At 38.1% G+C, this 25,333-nt stretch overlaps 1 protein-coding gene across 12 annotated transcripts in view; it reads right to left on the minus strand.

Annotated features, from left to right (window-relative positions):
• RYR2 (ryanodine receptor 2) overlaps positions 1–25,333 on the minus strand; it is a 784,407-nt gene that overhangs the window by 338,821 nt on the left and 420,253 nt on the right. For all 12 annotated transcript variants that reach the window (XM_032242431.1, XM_032242430.1, XM_032242419.1 and 9 more), the window contains 3 exons: positions 21,903–21,998; positions 1,624–1,742; positions 485–618 (listed from right to left, as the gene is read on the minus strand). In XM_032242431.1, coding sequence (XP_032098322.1) covers positions 485–618; positions 1,624–1,742; positions 21,903–21,998 — 349 coding nt within the window. The remainder of the gene's footprint in view (positions 1–484; positions 619–1,623; positions 1,743–21,902; positions 21,999–25,333) is intronic.

Here is a 25,333-nt window from a genome sequence, read left to right on the forward strand (position 1 = left end):
TGGTTATAAGCTCAGTCTCTGGATTTAGATCTAAGTTCCACTTCTAGATCCAGTTTTTTCATCTACGAAATGTGAATCATGGTGGTACCTAGGAAAACAGACACAAACAGTACAGAACACATGTAAAGCCCTTAGCACCACAGCTGGAACATGGTACTCAGTGAACATCAGGTACCAGCATAAATGTACACAACCATATGCCCATATAATTGTCAGGCTGCTCCCGAAGCTGTCAATGATTATCCATATAGGAATGTGAATAAAAGCTCTTATACATGTGTTTGTGGCAAATCCATATTTTGCTAGGTTCACTTATGATCCTGTCTGATTGTTAGAGAAAAAGACATTATTCACTGGAAAAATACAGAAAATAATACTGTACGTTCTAATTTTAAAAACAGACAATACAGTATCAGCCACAGGGTAAGAACATGAATTCTTTTGTTATGTTACCTGTAAGGTAACACTGTCTGTCTAAATTTACCTGCTGACGTGGTTCACAAGACGTGTCTGCAATAACAAATCTCTTCCTGGTAAGAGGTTATCACAGATGAGATGCTGGTTAGAACGGACTGCAACCCCATGGCAAACACAGAGTGAGCATAAGACGTCTAGAACCTGAAAAGAGAAATTACTTTGAGCTGATCCATCCTGTCATCCTAACCATCCCTTCCACTTCCTTGTCCCCTCTCCCCCCTTCCCCTTCCCTTCCTTCCTTCCTGACAGCATCTCACTCTGTCACCCAAGTGCAGTGATGCGATCATAGGTCATTGCTATGATCTCCTTGACTTGAACTCCTGGGCGCAAGGGATCCTCCATTCTCCTACCTCAGCCTCTATGGATGCATATAGGTGCATGCCAACACATCTGGCTAATTTTTCTTTTTTTTTTTTTTTGTAAAGACAGAGTATTGCTATGTTACCCAGGCCGGTCTCAAACTCCTGGCCTCAAATGATGCTCCCATCTTGGCTTCCCCAAGTATTGGGATGACAGGCATGAGTCACTGCAACCAGTCACTTTCAGCTGATTCTAATTCCCCCTTCAGAATCAAGCATAAGCAGCACTTTTTACAAAGCAAACACATTCTTTCAGTTACATTTTACTCAGTTATGTAAACATTACAGTGTGTTTCCCACCAACTTTCCAACTTGTCTTCATGTTCCCACTGATGCTATGAAGAAACACAGAACACTATCACTTCATCGTGATTAAGAGATGAAGACTGGGTGTGGTGGCTCATGCCTGTAATCCCAGCACTTTGGGAGGCCAAAGCAGGTGGATCACCTGAGGTCAGAAGTTCAAGACCAGCCTGACCAAGACGGTAAAACCCATCTCTACTAAAAATACAAAAATTAGCCAGGCAAGGTGGTGTGTGCCTGTAGTCCCAGCTACTCGAGAGGCTGAGATGGGAGAATTGCTTGAACCCTGGAAGTGTGGTTGCAGTGAACTGAGATCGCGCCACTGCACTCCAGCCTGGGTGACGGCGTGACTCCATCTCAAGATAATAAAGAGATGAAAAATACTCATGAAAAATTTGACACACTTTTAAAACGTTATCTTATTTAAAAAATATATCTGAAAGGATTTGAGAATTCATTCAGGGAAATAAAATAGTTCATTTACCTTGTGATTTCTTCCATGCTTGTCTAAAAGTGAGATAATAGATTTAATATGTCCTTCTTTAATAATATTTAGAGCTTCTGGACTTTCTACTAATACACAGTGTAAAACTTCCAGAATGCCTAAAGATAAAACAAATAAAAGGGGAAAAAAAAACATGATTAATTGACGTATAATAACCAGTGTCTTCCTTTTTCTACATATGTGCATTCAGTATAATATGTAATTATCTGTGCTCAATGTGACTGTCACAAGACACTGTGATAGGTGACAGGTGGTGTTTGGGAGAAGGGACTAATATCCAAAGATGATGACATCCTAGCTGAGGGAGGAAAAGGCAAACAATTGACATGTGGTGTTGAGCACAGGAAGCAGGTTTGCCACCAGGAGGAGGTAGTAAACCAAGCAACATGGAGGTGGGGTCTTAAAGAATATGTTCATGATCATTTGCAGGCTTTCCAGGAAAGGACGGATGGTACATGCATGAGTGAAGTCTTGAATCTGGGGCATACCTGATATGCCTAATGTACAGAGTGAGCTGGGGAGGGGAGAGGGGGGTTAGGGCCAGTTTATGAAGCTTCTTGGCAGTTAGAGTGTAATGCTGCAACAATGCATCCTAATTCGTGGAGATCATATTCTCCTTGAGGTTTATAGTTGAAAAGATTTCTTAGTTTGTTAAATAAGAGAAATATGTAAAATAAGACAAAAATGCATAGAAATAACACAATATATAAAACTGGATTAAAAATAGTGATTTTTTAAGGTACTATCCACCACAAAAGATAAAACAGCATATATGTTTTCTTAAAGTTTAAAAAGAAAAGAAAATGAATTTCATTATCAGAAATTTTAGCATGAACTTGAAAAGCTAAATGTGTATCCCTGTGTTTATTTTTTCAGAACAAGCTTGCCTTGTCAACAATGAGAATGGATCCCATTCAAAGCAATTGGACCCAACATACAGAAAACATCACCTCTGAGAGTTACATAGTATTGAGAAAGGCCCCAGAGGAACCCTGTGGAAAGGGTCATACCTCTCAAATGGAGTTCATATTCTTAGAAAAGAAATATAAAGTTTCACATTTACAAAGGTATTATAGAATACAGAAGACACAATCGTGTCATCTTGCAAACAGGGACAATTTGAGATCCTCTCTTCCTATTCGAATACGCTTTGTTTGTTTCTCTTGCCTGATTGCCCTAGCCAGAACTTCCAATATTAGGTTGAATGGAAGTGGTGAGAGAGGGCACCCTTGTCTTGTGCCAGTTTTCAAAGGGAGTGCTTCCAGTTTTTGCCCATTCAGTATGATATTGGCTGTGGGTTTGTCATAAATAAATAGTTCTTATTATTTGGAGATATGATTCATCGATACCTAGTTTACTGAGAGTTTTTAGCATAAAGCGTTGTTGAATTTTGTTGAAGGCCTTCTCTGCATCTATTGAGATAATCATGTGGTTTTTGTCTTTGGTTCTGTTTATGTGATGGATTATGTTTATAGATTTACGGACATTGAACCAGCCTTGCATCCCAGGATGAAGCCGATTCGATAGTGATGGATAAGCTTTTTTAATGTGCTCTTGCACTCATTTCGCCAGTATTGTATTGAAGATTTTACATCAGTGTTCATCATGGATATTGGCTTGAAATTTTCTTTTTTGGTTGTGTCTTTGCCAGGTTTTGGTATTAGGATGATGATGGTCTCACAAAATGAGTTAGGGAGGATTCCCTCTTTTTGTATTGTTTGGAATAATTTCAGAAGGGAAGGTATCAGCTCCTCTTTGTACCTCTGGTAGAATTCACCTATGAACCTGTCTGGCCCTGGACTTTTTTGGTTGGTAGGCTATTAATTGCTACCTCAACTTCAGACCTTGTATATTTAGAAAACCCAGTTGTCTCAGTCCAAAATCTCCTTAAGCTGATAAACAACTTCAGCAAAGTCTCAGGATACAAAATAAATGTGCAAAAATTGTAAGCATTCCTATACACCAATAATAGACAAACAGCCAAATCATGAGTGAACTCCCATTTGCAATTGCTACAAAGAGAATAAAATATCTAGGAATACAACTAACAAGGGATGTCAAGGACCTCTTCAAGGAGAACTACAAACCACTGCTCAAGGAATTAAGAAAGGACACAAACAGATGGGAAAACATTCCATGCTTATAGATATTGTGAAAATGGCCATACTGCCCAAAGTAATGTATAGGTTCAATGCTATCCCCATCAAGCTACCAATGACTTTCTTCACAGAATTGGAAAAAAAGAAAAAAGAGCCCTCATAATCAAGACAATCCTAAGCAAAAAGAACAAAGTTAGAGGCATCACACTACCTGACTTCAAACTATATTACAAGACTGTAATCAAAACAGCATGGTACTGGTACCAAAACAGAGATACAGACCAATGGAACAGAACAGAGGCCTCAGAAAGAATGCCACACAACTACAACCATCTGATTTTTCACAAACCTGACAAAAACAAGCAATGGGAAAAGGATTCCCTATTTAATAAATGGTGTTGGGAAAATTGGCTAGCCATATGCAGAAAGCTGAAACAGGATCAAGTCTTTTGACAATTTTTTAGTGGGGTTATTTGGGTTTTGCTCATTGGGTTAAGTTTCTTATAGATTCTGGATATTAGACCCTTGTCAGATGCATGTTGCCTATTTTTATAAATAAAATTTGATTGTGTATTCCATGCACCTTCATCTACATACTGCCTATGGCTGCTTTCTCACTACAAAGGCAGGGTTGAGTGGTTCTAACAGGTCTCTTGGTCCAAGCAGCCTGTAATGTTAACTATCTGGCTGCTATGGTCTGAATGTTTTTGTCTCCCCAAAACTGATGTGTTGAAATCCTAACCCCCAAGGTGATAGTATTAGGAGATGTTGCCTTTGGCGGGGTGATTAGGTCATGAAGGCAGGGCCCTTAAGAATGGAATTAGTGCCTTTATAAAGGAGGCCCCAAGGGAGCTTGCTGTCCCTTCCACAATGTGAGGATGGACTTTCTATGAGAAAGGGGGCCCTCAGGACACCATATCTGCAGGAGCCTTGACCTTGAAATTCCCAGAATCTAGAACTGTCAGAAATAAATTTCTATTGTTTATAAATCACCCAGTTTATTATATTTTGTTATAGAAGTCCCAACTGACTAAGACACTAGCCTTTTTCAGAAAAAGATTGCCAATCACAGAACAGAGTATAACCATTAAGAAAAAACAGCAAGAAGTTAGGACCAAGAATAATAAATTCTGTTGCTAAATCAACACTCATGAAGACCCACAGAGTGAATAAACTGAATATATCAGAAAAGATATGACTGGATTTTAGAAGTAAGCAGCATACGTCACCAAGTGCAAGAATGGCTATATGAAAACAAATCCCTGATGTTTCCATTTACCCTAGTCTAACAGAAATCTTTCAGAATTCTGGGTTTAACATTAAAACAGTTTCTTTGTTTTTCAATTCTAGCAGGTCAGATCCAACAAATAAATAGTTGAAAATGATTGACTGTTACTAATTCTACTAATTCTGACAACGAAATGTCAGAGAAAAAACGTTTTATTTTCAATTTTATTGGAATAAACTGAAATATACATACATATTAGATGGCCAGTACCTTAAGAAGAACCCTGGTTTATTGGAATAATTTGTTTTGCTTTGTTTTGTTTTGTTTTGTTTGAGACAGAATCTTACTAAGTTGCTGAAGTGCAGTGGCATGATCACAGTTCACTACTGCCTCAATCATCCCACCTTAGCCTCCTGAGTAGCAAGGACTATAGGTGTGTGCCACCATGCTGAGCTTTCTTTTTTTTTTTTTTTTTTTTTTTTGTAGTGATGGAGGGTGGTCTCACTATGTTGCCCACACTGGTCTTGAACTCCTAGGCTCAAGCAGTCCTCCCACTGGCCTCCCAAAGTGTTGAGATTACAGTAGCAAGCCACAGCACCCAGTCTAAAATAAATTTGATTTTCAATTTTATTGAAATAAACAGCAAATGTGCTTTTGTATAATAAAAAATTCTTAAAAAAAAAAACAAATGGGAAACTCCGAAGAGCCCATTTTTAAATAAAAAAAAGGAACAGCTATACAATATCATGTGTATATTTAAATTATGCTGATATATGCTTTGAACACTTGGGTGAAAAACGATGCAGAGAAACAGGGCTTAATGAAGATTACAATAGCAATAGTTATAATCATTTAACCACTAAATACTAAATACATTCAATAAGACCAAGAAATAACTATGCTCATGAAGCTTATTGTTAGATTCTCAAATTTAAAAGCTTGGCAGATCATAACAATATTATGAAATGAAAGAATTATAAATATGCTACAAATTACTTTAAAAAATCCCAACCAATTACAACAAATAGTAAGGCAAAGCAATTGAATTTTATAAGTTTTAATAAATGTATAGAAATGATTTGAGTGAACCTGTAACTTTTTAAGAATAGATGCAAAATAACATATACCTTATAATTGCAACTATGTAAAATATATTCATTTGTATAAGATACACATTTCAAAAAACACCAGAAGTTATTATCTAAAAAGGTTAGTCTTGGTTATTTCTGGATTTGTATATTTCTCTCCCAATGTTTCATAAATTCTATGAAAATTGCGTGCCTAACTTTTACAGTAAGAAACATATTTTAGGAGAATCATAAAACAATAGGAAGTAATGTCTATTTACATTTTATTTCAGCCACTAAATCTGAATACTTATTCAATTCATCTAACTCAGTGTAAATCCTGACAAAAAATGGCCAGTAACATTACCTGCCTTTCCCCTCTATAGTATATAGGTACAGTTAACTTTTAGTCTATAGAATAAGTCAAGTCTTATACTTCATCCAAGTTACATAAATTTATTTTCATTCCATGGAATGGAATAAGCATAAACAAAACCTAACAGTTGCCACACAGAGAACACACAAATTACAGTACTGAGTGTTTATGTCAGGACTAAGTACTATACAGCAATAAACTAGGGTTGGTCTCAGGGCACTGGCCATTTTATGTGCATGATTTGATTAGCAGTGACGAGTAATAAGAACTCAGGTTGACAACTCCAGGTTGATTTCAAATATCATTTCCTAATCGTCTTCTGGACATTTCAATCAGAATGTCTCTAAGTACCCCCTACTAACTTTCCCAAAAGCTGAACATAACACCTTTCTCTGTACATACACATGTAAAATTGCTTCTCTCATCCATCATCCATCCAAATATTCAAGCTAAAAACCTGAAGTCATTTTTAATACTTTTTGGCTTTCTCATTTTCCTAAATGTAATTGTTAAAATTCAATAATGCTGTGTCCAAATTTATCTCCTAAACTCATCCTGTCCTTTCACTGAATAGCCTCTTACTAACTCCTCTCCTGCAGTTCCTCCTCCCTCCCCAACCCATCCTCCAAGCTGCAGGCAGTTATTCTGAAACACACATTTAATCAATGTCACTCCCTTGCTTAAAATCTTCAATGGCTTCCCAGACCTTCCAAGGTCAAAGTCCATTCTTCTTAGCAAAGTATATCAATCCCTACACCAGATAGAGCAACCTTCCTTTGCAGCCTCAATTCCTGCCACTTCCTCCCACAAAGAACAATGAATATATATACCTGCATATTAATCATAAATAAGCACCTACCAGGCATTGTTCCAAGGAATGGGATCAGCAGTGAACCAGACAGGCAAGGCCCTCTTAAAACTTACAAGAACTTGCTCACCTTCAATCCTTCCCCCATGTTATTCTCAGATCTAAATATACTCCCACCTTCCAAGACTGCAAAATCTCAATCATCTCACAAAGGTTCAAAGTTACCTAATTAGGTGAGCTTTTACTAATGCTCTGAAATGAATTAATTATTCCTCCTTTTATAGTATCAAGCACATTATATTAACTTTTTTTTTTTTGAGACGGAGTCTTGCGCTGTCACCCAGTCTGGAGCCCAGTGGCGCAATCACGGTTCACTGTAATCTCCGCCTCCCAGGTTCAAGCAATTCTCCTGCCTCAGCCTCCCAAGTAGCTGGGATTACAGACTCCTGCCACCACGCCTAGCTTGTATTAACATTTTCAAAATTCTCATTTCAATCCCCCGTTACAGAATGAGCCCTTCAGAGCAGATATTGGTTTAATTTTGCCTCCTTGTCACCCAGCTCACTCTGACCTGGGGAAGGCCATCTCATGTTTGCCAAATGAATAAGTGAATGAACGTAAATGGACTGTTAGTTCTCACATTCTGTTTACACAAAATAAATCTGCCATTTGTTTATTTACTCAAAACAAAATTCATTATTGTTAAGTGTCAATAGAATAACTGACCTACTTTTTTTTTTTTTGGAGATTTTCATTTAAAACCTTTGATTTGTTATTTTAAAGGTAGAAAAGACAGAAGACTTAACATAGAGAATTTATATTTCTTAGTGCTAGGATTTCCTTATCTGTGTTTTAATTTGGTTGAGGAAAAATTTTACTTGGCGAATTAGGCAAATTTCTGTGCTGTTTGTGCATAGAACACAAAATTAGGCTGCAGGCACTGCATGTTTAATACTTGCAAGTATTTAGCCATTGGCCTTAAAACTTTTATGATTGTAACTGTGAATTATTTATGTTCTCATGAGAAAGGAGAATCTCCACAGATGTAACTAAATGTCTAGGAATAACTTAACAGTGTTCGGAGCGGTGGCCAAGCGCTCTGATGGGTAGAGAATATTCCTTATCATGTTTTTGTACCCAAAAAACAGTGATCCTGTTTGCTTTTTACTAACAGACTTAGACTTTTGTTACCTGACTTACAGATCTGTAGGAGCTTCATCAGAGATCGAAGTTAACTTTGCTATTGTCTATTCACAGGTCACAGCTCAGGCTGTCTGAGGTTGAACAAAATCAGTTGAGAATCTGCAGAGAACTAGAAACAAGCCACAAGGCAGGAGTGGTCTATGGAGTTTGACTTTACCAAGAATCATCTAGCCTGGGGATTTTGCCCCACAGTAAGTCGGCATAAGCTTACATTTGGGAGAAGAAGTGAGTGGTATTAGACTGGTAGCCACTCAGGCACAGGAGGCCAATGTGGGGACAAAGGAAGCCATGACACTGGTGCCCATGATCACTGCCAAAAGCCCAGGAAAACCACTGACTCAGAAACCACAGTGCCAGCACCTGCCCAGCACCCCCCACCCTGCCCTGCAGGGTACTATTTCCTCACCTATGGTTCCAATTGTTTTGCAAAAAGAAAACAAAGTCAAAATCATCCCAGGACACCAAGATGGATGTGGTTTAGATGGAACCTAGTTCTCCACGCATGAGGGATACAGGAGTGTGATTCTGCTCTGGGAGAAGGAAAGTCTCTCTTCCACTTCTATTTCAGGTGGGAGTAATAATACTGAACAAAAGATTATTCCAGGAGGTGCACATGGCCTCACCTGAAAATTGGGGTGTGGAAACCCTTTCGTCTAAGTTAGAGGGAAGCATACAGGAAGACTACAGGCTGAGTGCTTATTAGTAGGAATTAAACTGCCTCACGTAAAGGAAACACTGACATAGGGTGCAAGTGAAATAGTTTGGCGGTACCCACAGCATATCAACGAGAGAAGTCACAATCAGAGACCCGCTGAACTACAAATTATTCAAACCACAGGTTATTGTTTGGGGATTTTTTTCCTCCTACCTGGGAGTTGAAACCCTTTAGAGCTTCTTTGGTCAGAATCTTAAAATGATTAATATTCCCAGATTTTACTGATGGTTCACTGAAAGTAGGAAAATTTATCTTTTCGTTCTGAGTCATTAGATAAAGTGACATAACAAGTGAAAAGATGGGGAAGTAAACTGGGAAATGACTGAGAAAGAACAGGGAATCACACAGAACATGAAGGGCATTCGCATTCCTGAATGCAAAGAACTTAGGTATGTGACAGACCGTCATCCTTCCCAAAGATTAATTGATTGGTAGGCTTGGTATTTACAAAGCTTAATGGGAAATATCATAAGAGGTATCATTATTATTCTATTGTATCCTGTACTGGTGATAAGCATGCACGTAAGCCGACATGCCCAGTGTTGAGTCCTGGCAGGTTTTTAGCAAATTATTTAACATCTCTGTGCTCCAGTGTCCACATTTATGGACATAATAATGAGGCCCAGGGGAGGGGAAATTGTTATGAATTGCAATACACATAAGGCATTTAGAACAGAGCTTAGATCAAACCCATGCTGTGTAAGTATTGCTATTATTTTATGGTCGAAATAAAACAAGGCAAATGAAACAAAGATCAACAGGGAAGAATTACCAATATGCTCCTTTGTTAAGTGGTGATTATAGTCTTTAGACAGAGAGAGAAATGCTGAATGGACAACACTGATCAGAAGAGAATTCAGGGGAGATATCTATGAATCAGCATGAAGACATGGAATCAAAGTTAGTTATTAAAACAAAATAAGGTAAATTAGTAAATCAGGAGAAATTAAACCAGCCTGTTAGATCTCGGCGAGAGAGACAGCAAGACTCAGAGAAACAAGGAGAGCGAATGGGCAGAACCACAGAAAGTTTTGCATTCTTGAGATTACAGGAGAGTTGAGTCAAAAACGCAGTGAAGGATCATCAGAGAAGTGCAGATCAAAACTACAATGAGATAGCATCCCACCCCAGTTAAAATGGCTTACATCCAAAAGACACGGAGTAACAGATGCTGGCAAGGATACGGAGAAAAGGGAACCCTCCTGCACTGCTGGTGGCAATGCAAATTAGTACAACCATTATGGAGAACATTTTGGAGGTCCCTCAGAAAACTAAAAATTGAGCTACTATGTGATCCAGCAATCCCACTGCTGAGTATACACCCAAAAGAAGGAAATCAGTATATCGAAGGGATATCTGCATTCCACGTTTGTTGCAATCCATGTTTGTTGCAGTACTGTTCATAGAAATGATTTGGAAGCAACCTAAATGTCCATCTACAGATGAATGGATAAAGAAAATCAGTACATATACACAATGGAGTGCTAGTCAGCCATAAAAAAAGAATGTGATCCAGTCATCTGCAACAACATGGATGAACTGGAGATGACTATGTTAAGGGAAATAAACCAGGCACAGGAAGACAATTGTCACATGTTCTCACTTATTTGTGGGATCTAAAAATCAAAACATTTGAATTCATGGACATAGGGAGTAGAGCGACAGTTACCAGAGGCTGGGAAGGGTAGTGGCAGGCTCTAGGAGGTAGAGATGGCTCATAGGTAGGCACAAAAAAATTGAAAGAATGAGTATGACCTGCTATGTGATAGCACAACAGTGCGACTATAGCCAAAAATAACTTAACTATACATTTTAAGTATACAATTAACTCTTTCAAGAGTATAACTGGATTGCTTGTAACTCAAAGGATAAATGCTTCAGGGAATGGATACCCCAATTCTCCATGATGTGCTTATTTCACATTGTATGCCTGTATCAAAATATGTGTCCCATAAACATATAAACCTACTATGTGCTCACAAAAATTACAAACAAAATAGTGAAAGTTCAACTAAGTAGACTTAGTGTTTAACAAATGCTAAAACAGGACATAAAAGCACCCCTGGTTAACAGGAGTGTCTTCTTACAGTACTAACATCATGAAAAAAGAAAAACACGCTAATGAAGTAAGCAGCAATTTGCAGGAGCAGAAGACGTGGCCTAGCTAGCTCCAGTTGGCCAAAGATCCAAGGAGTTTGGGAGGGCTCTTTTGTTTTGTTTTTTTTCTACATAGCAATGGTGAGGCTGTAAGGGAAAGAATCTCAGTTACGTGCAAAAGCAGTAATTTGTGTCTGGGCCTGTGCATTTCAGAGGGTTCTGTAAAGGCACAAATTTGTTGTTTATTTCCACCAGTTTAAAGTAAATTGCCCATGAGTGATAACGTGTGCACTGCATCTAAGTTGTCTTATTTTCAGGAGTAAGCGCAACCACGAGGGAAAATGAGACAGTAGGAACTACAGAAACTTCTAGTTTGAGCTAACTGGAAGCTTAGTTTGCTTTTTCTACCAAGGAGAGCTGGGTCTACCCAAAACAAATAGCAAGAGTTGAATAATGAACCAATAGACAGCATAATTACAACACATCTTTTAAATATTTGCAGTAAATTTTGTGTATCACAAACTGAAGCACCACTGAGCCAGAGAAAAATGTTTCTGTTTGTTTAAAATGGGTATACATTTGAAGTCAATAAATCATTTGAGTTTCAACATAAGATAAACTGCTAAATGTTTTTTGACTTTTTTTCTTTACAAATAATCAGAAAGAAAAGAAAACAGCAGTGCACATTGCACATTTTGCTTCCTGTTAACTCATGAAATAAATACATTACTCTAAATAAAGCTTCTATATCTCGCACAAATAGAGGAAGAAAAATAAAGTGATATGAACATTGATATATATAAAGGCTTAAAAATAACAATCCCAAGCAATGTGGTCTCAAGCCCAATTACGAAAATACATAATTGCATATGCTTCATATTTTTATGCTGGTTTTGAGGCTAATGAGAAAAATGAGCACCCATAAAGCCCCAAAAAGGAGAAAAAAGTGACAGAGGTTAAAACTCAAATATAACACAGCTTGGCAACATTAGGGAAAGGAGAGAAAAATTAGTGAAAATGGAAATCAGTGAAGATAACAGGTGGATCACATTGTTATTCATATCCAGAATGAGGGAATATCATGGATCCATTTGCAAAACACACAAACAAAAATGATGGAGCAAGGGTATTTTATTAGAAGAAAAGATGAATCTAAGTTGAGTTTCCTGGAATAAAGTAGCTGAAATAAAACACATAAAATGAGCACTGTAATTATAACGTCCTATGCAGCCTTAATTAGGCCTCTGATGGTTTGCTGCCTTCAGTTTAAGGAATCATGATTTATAAAAAGTAGACAAACTTTAGAAGTTAAAGTCCAGTTAAAAGAGAATATCAACTAAAAGCAGTTCATTATACAACAATTAAATAACGGTATTAGAAATTTTATTCTATACAAGTAGTTATTTATATAAATTGCCACATCTCAAAACCTAGGAGAATGTGGAATGCCAGACTGGAAATCATTAATACTTTAAGATATTCTTTTCTTTCTTTCATTCATTCTTTCTTTTTTTTGTCTTTTGAGAAAAGGTTTCACTTCCATCACCCAGGCTGGAGTGCAGTGGAGTGATCCTGGTTCAACAACCTCTGCCTTCTGGGCTTAAGCCATCCTCCTGCCTCAGCCTCCCAAGTAACTGGGACAACAGGTGCATGCCACCACAGCCGGCTAATTTTTGTATTTTTAGTGGAGACAAGGTTTCACCATGTTGGCCAGGCTGATCTTGAACTCCTGACCTCAAGTGATCTGCCCACCTAAGCCTCTCAAAATGCTGGGATTTCAGGCATGAATCACCGCACCCAGCCGGATATGACCATTTTGCTATTGACACTCATGGTTCTGGTTTTCTGGAGGTCTCCTTCATTTATTCATTCCTTCATCACTGAGTATAACAAATGGACCATTCACTGTGTTAGATCTGGGTTTTGAGCAAAACTGGCCTCATAGAGCTTACAGACCACAGAAGTTCATTCCTTGGCCCATTAGTTTCCTTTTACCTTGAAAAAGTGACATCTGAGCTGCTTAGCCTCAGATTCTTCATTTGTAAATGGAAATTATAATAGACCTTTATAGAATAATTGTGGAAATCCAGTGAAGTAATGCATATGACACTCAACACAGAGGCCTAAATTCACTTGAGATTTCCTTGGCGGCACAATTAAAAACTATACAGTCTTTTAATGTTCAAAACTCTAATGACCGTGTGTCTCTCAGTGAAACGTCAGTACCCACAGAAATGCTGGCAGATGTCACTGTTTGCTCTACAGGCTTTACTCAAAAGTTTACAAAACATTTTTTAAGATGGATCCCTTGGAGCAAAACAAATACAGATCGATCAGTTCTTCAAAAAGATGTATACCTCAAAGCTGCAAATATATATTGAGAGCTATCATTTTGGGCAAAAATGTAAACTCAGCATAGGAACAGCTTCATTGTTGGATCAGTTTTTAAAGTCTCCTGAAGTATAGACAAACTAAGGGTACCAGTCCCAATGATCATAAAGAAAACAAATAAAGATGCACAGAATAGGCTAGTTGTTGTAATTAGCAAGCGTTAGGTAAGGGGAAAGAGAAAGGTTGTGCATACATTGGCAAAAAGCATGATTTTAGATAGGTTACTGCGTGCAGAATGCTATATAGTGCTGAGATACATCAGTACGTAAAGGGTGAAATACAACAACTTAACAATGCATTTGAAAGTGGATATATTTTTAGAAAACTGAGCAGATCACTTCAGACCTGAGAATATGAGAAAGTACTCCCAGAAGACCAAAACACTTTATGATTTAATGAAGAGTAGTATTTTTGAGTCATTCACCACTAAACCTGCATTATCCAACGTCACTCAGGAGAGGGGCAGTAAGACCACAAGGGACGCTAGGTGGGTTAGGAAGCCTCCAGAAAGCACTTTCACTTTCACTCTGAAATTCTACAAATCTGTGACAATTGAACTTGCCTATTTATGTGAGAGTTACTCTATTCCTTCATCACATTATAACAACCTAGGGTGCACACACATTCCATCATCATCCATCCCGCTGGCCCCCAACTGAAACATTATCTATTATGAAAGGAAAGAGTATGAACGTACAGGCAGATGGCGGGCAGAGCAGGGGGCAGGTGGGGAGGGGGTGGTGCTTAAGGCCTGCCTCGGTGGCTGACATGCTGTGTGGCCTTGGAAAAGTGACCTCACCATGTCTCAGTTTCCTAGCTGTGAAATAGGAATACTAATATTACTCGCTTCATAAAGTTATTGTGTAGATTAAGTTAATATATTTAAAGACGCTAGAACAGTATCTAAAACAGAGTAAAACTTGTATCAGCCTTTGTTATTATGATGCTTTTTCATCTGCAATTCTCCATATCATACCCTAGCAGTGTTAACATGGGAAAACCATGCTTTTAATAAAATCAAATTAATGTTGTAGTTACCAGCAACTACTAAATCCAAAAAATAAAAGGTGCTAGGTATGTATTGTGGTATTTTTATTCATTTAACTTAATAAGCACATTTGTAGTGTCACTAAGAGCACTTTGAGTTAGATATTTTTCCCATTCCCATTTACAGGTTAAAAAATGGGATCAGAGCTAAGCGGCTCGTTCAAGGTCGTGCAGCTATTAGATAGAGGGTGGAGCTGGGATTGGAATTAAGCCAGTCCAACTCCAAAATCCATACCTGTAACCCATGAGCTCTGCTTCTCCTAAACATAGCAACAAAGAAGGTAGAAATAGGAAAATAAGGCTGGGCGCAGTGGGTCACGCCTATAATCCCAGCACTTTGGGAGGCCGAGGCAGGTGGATCACGAAGTCAAGAGATCAAGACCATCCTGGCCAACATGGTAGAAACCCTGTCTCTACTAAAAATGCAAAAATTAGCGTCGTGGCACGTACCTATAGTCCCAGCTACTGGGGAGGCTGAGGCAGGAGAATCACTTGAACCCAGGAGGCGGAAGTTGCAATGAGCCACGATATCACCATTGCACTCCAGCCTGGTGACAGAGTGAGACTCAGTCTCAAAAAAAAAAATTAAAAAAATAGGAGAATGATTTTTAAATGAGCTGCCATTTCTGATGAGTCACTCTTGGTAGGGATGAACCCAGTTTTAGATAATGAAATAACAGGAAACTTTGGGACAGGCCCCATTGCCCACAATTAGGACATTGTATCCTGCTGGGCTGACTACACTGTGAGACCTTACCCTGGTCACCTCTCTCCAGAGCAGGCACATTGCACGGGTGCCAAAGTAGCTCAGCTAATATCCATCAAGCTACTTTCACTACCCACACCGACCCGAGGGCACTACCTGGACCACGGTGCACCCTAAAGTAGCTCAGCTAATATCCATCAAGCTACTTTCACTACCCACACCGACCCGAGGGCACTACCTGGACCACGGTGCACCCTGCCTTGACACTGCAGATGGAAGGTTTGGGTGGGTGGTGAATGATTTCCATCTTTTGACGACTGTGTTCCAATAAATATGCTCTCACTTTAAAAGCTCAGGTACTAAAAGGGCCATCAAGGGGCTAGTTGGCTTGAGAAGACTGGACTAAGTTATTCACAATGCAGAGAAGCATCCATGAACTCAGTCCCAGACAGAGGCCTTAAACCATGACAATGTACCTTAAGTAGGTCACGGACACTTAAACTTGACTGAAAGCAAGTGGCAAGTGCAATTACTTGACCAAGGGTGATGCTAAAAATATTTAATAACTAGAATGGCATGAGCATGATGCAATCAGACCAGACAATGGTGACAAATAGCCACCTGTCCCTAACGGTGCCTAAAAGCCAAAACTTCAGTTCTATTCCTGACAACGAAGCCTAAGCTCAGCGCCTAAAGGAGACGAGGCACAGGCCAGGTGGAATGTGTGTATCACTGGTTGTGATTTTGTTTTCTAATAAGCAGTTTTTCTCAAGTAAGTCCTTAGCGGATTTGGTGGATTTCCTGAGACAAGACTTCCTCTTTTATTTCTCAGGCTAACCAAGATTTCTGTGGACTGCCACCCTAAAGGGCGATGCTCAGGGAGAAATAGAATCGAAAAAAAGTAGTGAATGAACACGGGTTCCTGGTATCCCACCTCCAATCAACCCTGGAGAAAATCACCAGAGTTGCCTGAATTGTTGGTACTACTCAAATGAGTTAGTTACGATTTCTGCATCACCAGCAACGGATTTCAAACCATAAACATCCTGGAAGTTCTTGCTCTTTCTAACTCAATTGCTCACACTTAAGTAAATACCAAGGAGGAAAACTTTCTGCTACACCAAATTATAGCACAAATTATTCCACAGCTTAAACATTTTTCATCTTTGAACAATGATGAGCTTATACTCTGCAAGAAAGAGTTGTGACAACCTTGGAATCTTTAGACTACCTTATTTACAGGTGCCACAAGTTGCACTGTACATGGGGATGAAGCTTTGATATCTGGAACCCACTCAAAGACTCCCTTTTTCTTTTTTTCTTTTGCGACTGGTGTGATCTCAGCTCACTGCAACCTCCACCTCCCAGGTTCAAGCAGTACTCCTGCCTCAGCATCCTGAGTAGTTGAGGATTACAGGCATCTGCCACCACACCTGGTTAATTTTTTTGTATTTTAGCAGAGACAGGGTTTCACTATGTTGGCCATGCTGGTTTCAAACTACTGACCTCAGATGATCTGCCCACCTCGGCCTCCCAAAGTGCTGTGCTTACAGGCGTGAGCCACTGTGACCAGCCTCAAAAACTCCTTCTTCGGATTAAACCCATGGGACTTGACTCACTGGCACTTACTAAGAGTGGGGAAGAAATGGTAGGAACGCCAAAGAGAGACCACTTTCTTTTTCCTTTTTGAGATGGAGTCTTGTTCTGACTCCAGGCTAGAGTGTAGTGGCACAATCTTGGCTCACTGCAACCTCTGCCTCCTGGGTTCAAGCTATTCTCCTGCCTCGGCCTCCTGAGTAGCTGGGACTTTAGGTATGCGCCACCATGCCCGGCTAATTTTTGTATTTATGGTAGAGACGGGGTTTCACCATGTCGGCCAGGATGGAGAGAGACCATTTTCATTACTCCAAAACTGTGCGGGGAACAGACTGCACAAAAAGTAAAACTCAGAAAAACTCTGTGGCCTCCTGACCAGCTGTTTTTAGTCAGTTAACTCTTGCCGCCAAATAGTATTTCAAGGACTGAGAACACCCTGAAGAAAAACCCAGGATTTGGAAATACATCAACTTCATCAACTGTACTCACTCATACCAATCTTTTGTCTTTTCAATTAATGTTGGCCCAGCAACATAATCACTAGACACACATGAAGTCGGGGAAAATATGTAATTTACCTTTCATTTCCCTAAGGAATTCAGAGTATGGTCATACTTACAAACTGATCAGATACGCTCAGTATAGTGACTGGTGTCACTAGTGTTTTTGCCACAAAAACTGACAAGTAACTGAGGTTATGGATATTTAATTAGCTTGATTTAATCATCCTATATTATATTATATACATACATCATAACATTATTCCATATCCCACAAATATACACAGTTATAGTTCATCAATTTAAAAAATATATGTTTTAGAGATGGAGTCTCACACTGTTGCCCAGGCTGGAGTGCAATCAAGTAATCTCAGCTCACTGCAACCTCCGACTCCCAGGTTCAAGTGATTCTCTTGCCTCGGCCTCCCAAGTAGCTGGGATTACAGGTGCGCGCCACCATGCCTGGCTAATTTTTGTATTTTCAGTAGAGACGGGGTTTCACCATGTTGGCCAGGCTGGTCTCAAACTCCTGACTTCTGATGATTCGCCCATGTTGGCCTCCCAAAGTGCTGGGATTACAGGTGTGAGTCACTGCACCTGGCCGCCAAATACTTTTTTATGTACTTTATAAATATTAATCATTCAGTCCTCCTAACATCCCTATCGGGTAGATAACATTATTGTCCTTGCCACTAAATTATTGACAGAATGTAAAGAATAATGGAAAAAACAATCTAACAAAAAGCAAAAGGAAGGTGGAAAAAGTAATTGTTGTTACTGGTCGTTAGGCCCTTTCTTCTTCTATGTGGTTCTTGATCCTTGGGGTCTAATCCTTTCCCATTTGCTATTTATCACAGGTTTTGACAAGCGATTCCCCATCCTAGAGAACCTAGTTAGTATTTTACCCTTTCTTTCCTCTAATTTGAACTCTGTCACCAAAGTAAACAGCGGTGTACATATTTCTGCAGCCTATGCCTGAGGAGACATACATACATATTATGCAGGGTTTTTGCCCCTTTCCTTTTCTTGTTTCTTCTTTTCTTACTACTTTCATCTTTTTTTCTTTTTTTTTACAAAAATGTATCTTATCACATACATTCTAAAAATGAAACTTCAACTTAAAATATATTCTAAATATATTTCAGGATATACATCTAAACAATTCCTCGCAATATCTATAATATAGTTGAAAATATTGTTGTAATATAACTGTTCGCCTATGATTCAACACTTAATTTCCAATATTCTGTTTTTTAAGGCGACTCTGGGCATTTTTCTCTATCTCTCAGTGGTAAACTAGGTTTTTCAGGCCAGACATCAACCAAAACGAACAAGGCACTGGAGACCTGCCAAGGCAGTTAAGACTAGAAAGGTCTAGATCCCAGTAACCCTACTTTTGATCCCTTTTCTACTCAAGAATTTTTCAGTTTCAATCTGCAGCTACAGCACTAACAAGATGAGGAGAGTGTGTATTCAGCAACGTCAGAGTTACTATAGAGAGAAAATAAAATGATGCATATGTATGTCCTTAGTAAAAACAAAGCACAATTGAAATAAGTTATATACACATACATGTGTATATCATCATTGTTACTGCCTCTAAAGACTAAGCAACTCCACTTCCTCTGGGGAAAAAACCAGTTCATTAAAAGCATAAATGTTAACTACAATAGAAAAAATTGTTTAGCAAAATATATTTTAGATACTTAAAAACCAGAAGCTATAAAGTATCATGGACATATTTCAAGTCTGATGCTAGGGAGCTGACTTTTAACCCTGGCAGGAATAATAATTAATTCTAGGATTCTGAATCAGTCATTTCAATGTTCTTTGCCTCAGTTTCCTTTCCTTTAAAGTAAGAATGTTAGATGAAACATTGTCGAAGCGTCCTTTTTTCCCTGACTTTCATTAAGTTATCTCTGAGCACAGGGCTTCTATTTCAGTAGGAATGCCGGCCATCAACAGCTTGAGTGGAAAAAGGCAGCAGCAAATAACAATTTGTATCTGATGAAACTGTACCTACAACTGACAAAACTGAAGACTCTAAAACCTCTAGACTCTACCTGGTTGACCTTTAAGGATGCTTGGCTCTGTTCGTGCCTTCTCTCTCTCTTTGTTTCTGAGTTAAGCATCTTGCTGTGCAGTTGATTCATTCCGTGTTAGCACTCTGCTCTGAATCTGCCCTGCACATATTTCTTTACAGATCCCACTGGGTCCAGCAGAAGAGACCAGCATTTTTTAAATGTCTACTGTAGCTTTCCAATGATTCTGGGCACTCTGGCCTAAACATTTATCCATTTTTGTAATCCATAGGAGTGAAGGAGAAATTATTTAGGCAGATAGTAAGGGTACAGGGGCCCTTTTAATGAAAAGCAGCCCCCAAATCATTTTCCTGTCTAACGAAGAGCAGCCTGCAAAATCAAGCTGCAGACATAGACAAGCTGGAAGCTTACATAGGTGAATGCCAGCAGTTGTGCCAATAAGAAAAGGCCACCTGGGACTAGGCATGTTTACAATCATGGCTCCATGTTCCCTTCTCCTTGCCAGCCACATGTACAGTAAGGAGCAGGCAACACGGCACCAGCCAAGTGCAAAGCTCATTTGCATAAGATGCGGGGGTGGGTGGCCAGCCTTCCTGGTATCCTATGTAAATATCATACCTGGTCCAACCAATCTTTGGGCCCTATGCAAATCAGACAGCACTTTCTCAAGCCTGCCTATAAAATCTGGTACACTCTGGCACAGGTCAGATTTCCCATTTGGGTGCTATGCGTGCATGCATGCGTGCTGTCTCATTCTCTCTCTCTCCTCTCTCAAGAGAGAAAGCTGTTCTTCTTTCTCTTTCTTTTGCCTATTAAACCTCTGCTCCTAAACTCTCTTCTCGTGTGTGTGTGTGTGTGTGTGTGTGTGTGTGTGTGTGTGTGTTCTTAATCTTCTTGGTGCAAGACAACAAATCCCAGGCATTTACCCCCAACAATGACTTTGCTTCATTATCATTTATTTGGTCACTTCTTTCTCCTAGTAGTTACATATTTTTTCCTTAATATATTCTGCAGTAAATGCACAGTTGCTACATTCATGTTCTGATACTCTTAACACCCTCAAAATTATTTTTGTGTTTTGATTATAACAATCTCCATTTCTATCTCATTTCTGCCACCCAACAATCAAGCAGTGCCAAAGAACTCACTGTGACTCAAACGTTTCTCCTCCACGATCTCAAACTCTACAGATTTTGCTCTGGGACTTAAAATTACCCTCTCCGATCACAGCTGTTTCTATCTCTGTTCATTCAATTTCTGATTGTGTCTTTATCATGCAAAAGTCGCAGAATTATTTTATATGGACTTTTAAATACAATGGTATTTTTTGGGTGAATTTTAAACATTCGTCCATTCATTCATTCAACAAATAATACTAAACACCTATAGGTTCCAGATGGTATAGTAGATCCAGAGAAAACAAAGATCAATGAAACCATGCCCCTACCTTCAAGAAGTTCATTACTAATGAAGGAAACTCAGGGGAAAACTAAGTAACATAAGAGGCATTAGCGATAAAGAAGAGCAAATAATAAAATACTGTGCAAACAGATGGAGGAGCAGTAGATTCACTGAGGTGTCACTGAGGTAATCTATGGCACTAGAAAGTTCTAACAATTACGTTTGAACTAGAAAGTTTTAACAATTTCAAATCACTGATTTCATAATGATAAGTCTTTACAATCACTGACAAGTCTCCACAATACCAAAATACAACTAACACCTTGTTAAAGATGTGTGTATCGGGTTGACTGCCTGTAAATATTTTACTATTATAGAGACCATTTATTAGTATTTACTAAATTTCCTTTAAATAAAATATTATGCTATAGGATTTGGAAAACCAATTTTCTCCCCAATCTGTCCAAATAATCTTTCGAATACAAGGAAAACAATAAGAACTTCAAACTGATCTTTTTATTTGTAGAATAGACTAGCAGTCAACAATTTGAAAAAGAATGAGAATTCTGGCTCTTTAGTGTTTTTCAAGGCTTTTATATATAGGCTTTTAAAGATATAAATGGACATGATATTGTTAGATGACTATTCGGAAATGACTAATGAAAATACTAATGCTTTTTTCAATAAATAAAAATACTTAACCTAACATAAAAGGAAAACACTTATATTACACCAAGCATCAGAGTTTTTTGTGTTTGTTTCTTAGAGCTGGGGTCTCGGTATGTTGTCCATGTTGGAGTGCAGTGACCATAGTGTACCACAGCCTCAAACTTCTGCCCTCCAGTCACCTCATTATCTGGGAATAGGTACACACCACCACATCCCACTCAAAGTTTTTTTTTTTTTTTTTGGTCTTAAAGGACATGAAGCAAAGAAAAACAAGAGTGAGCTATCACAACAAGGAGAAAACTAGAAAACATACCGGAAGAAGCTTCCAGCCTTTCCAATCTGCTGATCAACCAGTCGAGAGAGCCAGAAAATTGAGCACAGTTTTTACGATTTCCTCTAATTAGAGCCGCTGCAAAAGAAGAAATAGAGTTCACCTTTATGTGATTTTTTGGCTCAAAAATTAACATAGGCTAATACTGGCCCTAAAATATTGTATCAAGAACAAAATATCTTCATGTTACATCTAAAACTTATGCAACATATATACACATACATATACAATACTAAGACATTAAAAGACAAATTAATGATTATTAATTGAGACTGAAGAAAACCACTGTTCATTAGAAGAAATATAATTTCAGAAAGTAAATTTCACATTGGGAGGTAATAATGAAGGGTAATGAAGAAAATAGTTTCCTGGGAGTTCCCTCACTTGAGTTCTAATATCCATTGCTTTTAATTAGCCATGAGATTAAATTATTCTGTCTCTCTCAAGCTCAATTTTCTTACCTATATAAGGAAGAAGCTAAAAGCAAATCAGTTTTCCTGAAAATGCATCACAAAATACTAGGAGACATAAATAGTAATTATAACTCTAACAGGTAATATAGAGAAATAGAACTAAATGTCACATTAAATAATGGATGGGAAAACCAGTAGTCACTAACTTTGAAACCCTTTTATTTTCTTATATCATTTCTTCAGATTTGGAGATTCACAATTCATAATAAAAACTTGAAATTTGACAGTAAAGAAATGAATTCTAACTTGGCTTAGACTATTGTTTTCTATACTTCTTTGATTGAAGAACTCATCTTAAATAAAATTCCTATGTGACTTTTCTGATCAATTTCAGCCTAGTTCATATACTCAATTTTAAATTTTTATCAAAAACATTAAATTATTTCAAAACAAGTCTGGTAAATATTTTTCTACCTTTATACCCCTAACTTTATTGAGAAACAGTATAATTGCTTCCAAAGGGATAACAATATTTTTAGACAACATGATATTTAAAGAGAGAAAGATGTCTCTATAAGAATAATCATTATTGAAAATCTGGCAGGCAGGGCACGGTGGCTCACCCCTGTAATTCCAGCACTTTGGGAGGCTAAGGCAGGTGGATCAGCAGTTTGAGACCAGCCTGGCTAACATAGTGAAATGCTGTCTCTACTAAAAATATAAAAAATTAGCTGGGCATGGTGGCAGGCGCCTGTAATCCCAGCTAATTGGGAGGCTGAGACAGGAGAATCACTTGAATTTGGAAGCTGGAAGTTGCAGCGAGCTGAGATTGTGACACCGCACTCCAGCCTGGGCAACAGTGCGACACTCTGTCTCAAAAAAATAAAAAAGAAAATCTGGTAGCTGAAGCTTGAGGCTACTGCCTGTTAACCTCCTTGTTAAGAAAAGGAGGGAAGAGGCCCTACAGTGACAGTGTACAGACGTCCTTCACATTTCCTTTTTCCAAAAATAAAGAAATAAAGTTATTACCTGATCTGAGAGTAAGAAAAGAAACACACAGAAAAGACAACATCTGCAGGAGAAGAGCTTTTATGTATATAGAGCTTCCGTGACAAATGTACGGAGATTAAGAGCTAATACACTCAATTTCTCAGGCTCTCTCTGACTCTGGGTCCGGCAGCCTCCCCTAAGGGCCAGGTTTACTCACAGACTGCAGAGTACGGGGGACAAGAGATAGGGGTGGAATACAGCAGAGGAATGAGAAATACTATGGCTAAGCAGAACTTCTAATTTTAATCTCTAAGAATAACTGTTCCCAATTTAGAACAACAGCAATTGGGAAAAAGAACGTGATAAAGGTTTTGAATTTTTAGAGTCCTTTTTGTTTAAAACTTAACTCATGCTTTTCATTTTATTTCTGATTTTGTAAAACTAATTATATATATGATATATGTGTAATTATATATGGCTATCTAAAATTGTATATAGTAGCTAACTATTGTATTATCTAAAATTATACCTACATCATATATAACATGTATATCACTGTCATATTAGCTATCTAAAATTATATAGATGATATATCTATAACATAAGTGACTCTTGAAAGAAACTAATAGTATAAGAATGAACTCTTTTAATAACTGATGGGTCATTTAAGAAAATTATAGAGTAAGCCACAAAGATAATTTCATTAAATTTACTGCAAACAGACATGGTATAAACCATGTTCTTGGACAGAACTATGTCAGAATTTAGTAAGAAAAGCAGAAACAAACAAAAAAAACCCAAAAGCATATAAAAATTTAAACTCTCTCCTTAATAACTCTTGGGTAAATAAGGGAATCAATATCATAATATAAAATAATAAATATCAAAAATTGGAATACTACCTAACACCACCAATAGTAAGTGACCAAAAGTATACTCATGGCAAAATTAACGAAACACTTTAATTGTTAAGCAATTGGGTGAAAATGGTAAATACTTCTTTTGAAACATAGGAAAAAACATCAAATAAACATCAGTAAAATGGAAAAACTACAAATAGCAATAAAAGTAGAAACTAATACATTAGAAATAGAAGTAATTTATATAATAGTAAGAATGATCAAGAACACATTCAAGGACTATTTTTAAAATATAAGCTAACTACCAACTACTACTTTAATCAAAAAGTAAAGGAAAAAAGGACAAAATTAAGAAAAGGGCATTAAAGCGAGCATGGTGGCTCATGCCTGTAATCCCAGCGCTCTGAGAGCCAAGGTGAGAGGATCACTTGAGCCCAGGAGTTTATGACCAGCCTAGGCAACATAGCATGACCCAATCTGTACCAAATATTTTGAAAATTTGTCAGGCATGGTGGTACATGCCTGTGGCCCCAGCTACTTGGGAGGCTGAGGCGGGGGGCGCTGCTTAAGCCTGGAAGGTCAAGACTGCCGTGAGCCACGATCTCACCACTGCACTCCATCCTGGGTGACGGAGTGAGACCCTATCTCGAAAAAAAAAGAAAAAGAATTATAAACACAACCATTTTATACATCTTTATACTACAACCTTGAACATCTGGTAAAAAGAATGTTCTCAAGATACAGATACATAGATATATAGATATGTATTTTTTTTCACTAAAACTGACCTAATGGGAGAATATTTGAATAGAATAATAAATCATGAGTAATATTGAGAAGCGTGTCAAAGACCAAAACCTTTTCATACAAATTCAATAAATAAGTCATTTTTACACTATTTCATGTGCTGCATATTAATGTTTTTGTCAACAATGAAACAGATAAAATGATCGTCCCTTAAGATCATAATACTGTACTTTTACTGTACCTTTTCTATGCTAAGATACACGAATACCAGTGTGCTACAATTGCTTGCAGTATTCAGTATGGTAATATGCTGTATGTACACAGTAGTGTATATCTCCTAAAGCCTGATGACGGTTTATAGTTACTGCCAAGGATATTGGCCCACAATGTAGAATTAATTGAA

This window comes from Sapajus apella, unplaced genomic scaffold (assembly GCF_009761245.1).
Source record: "Sapajus apella isolate SASKATOON/1434 unplaced genomic scaffold, GSC_monkey_1.0 scaffold49, whole genome shotgun sequence".
NCBI lineage: Eukaryota > Metazoa > Chordata > Mammalia > Primates > Cebidae > Sapajus > Sapajus apella.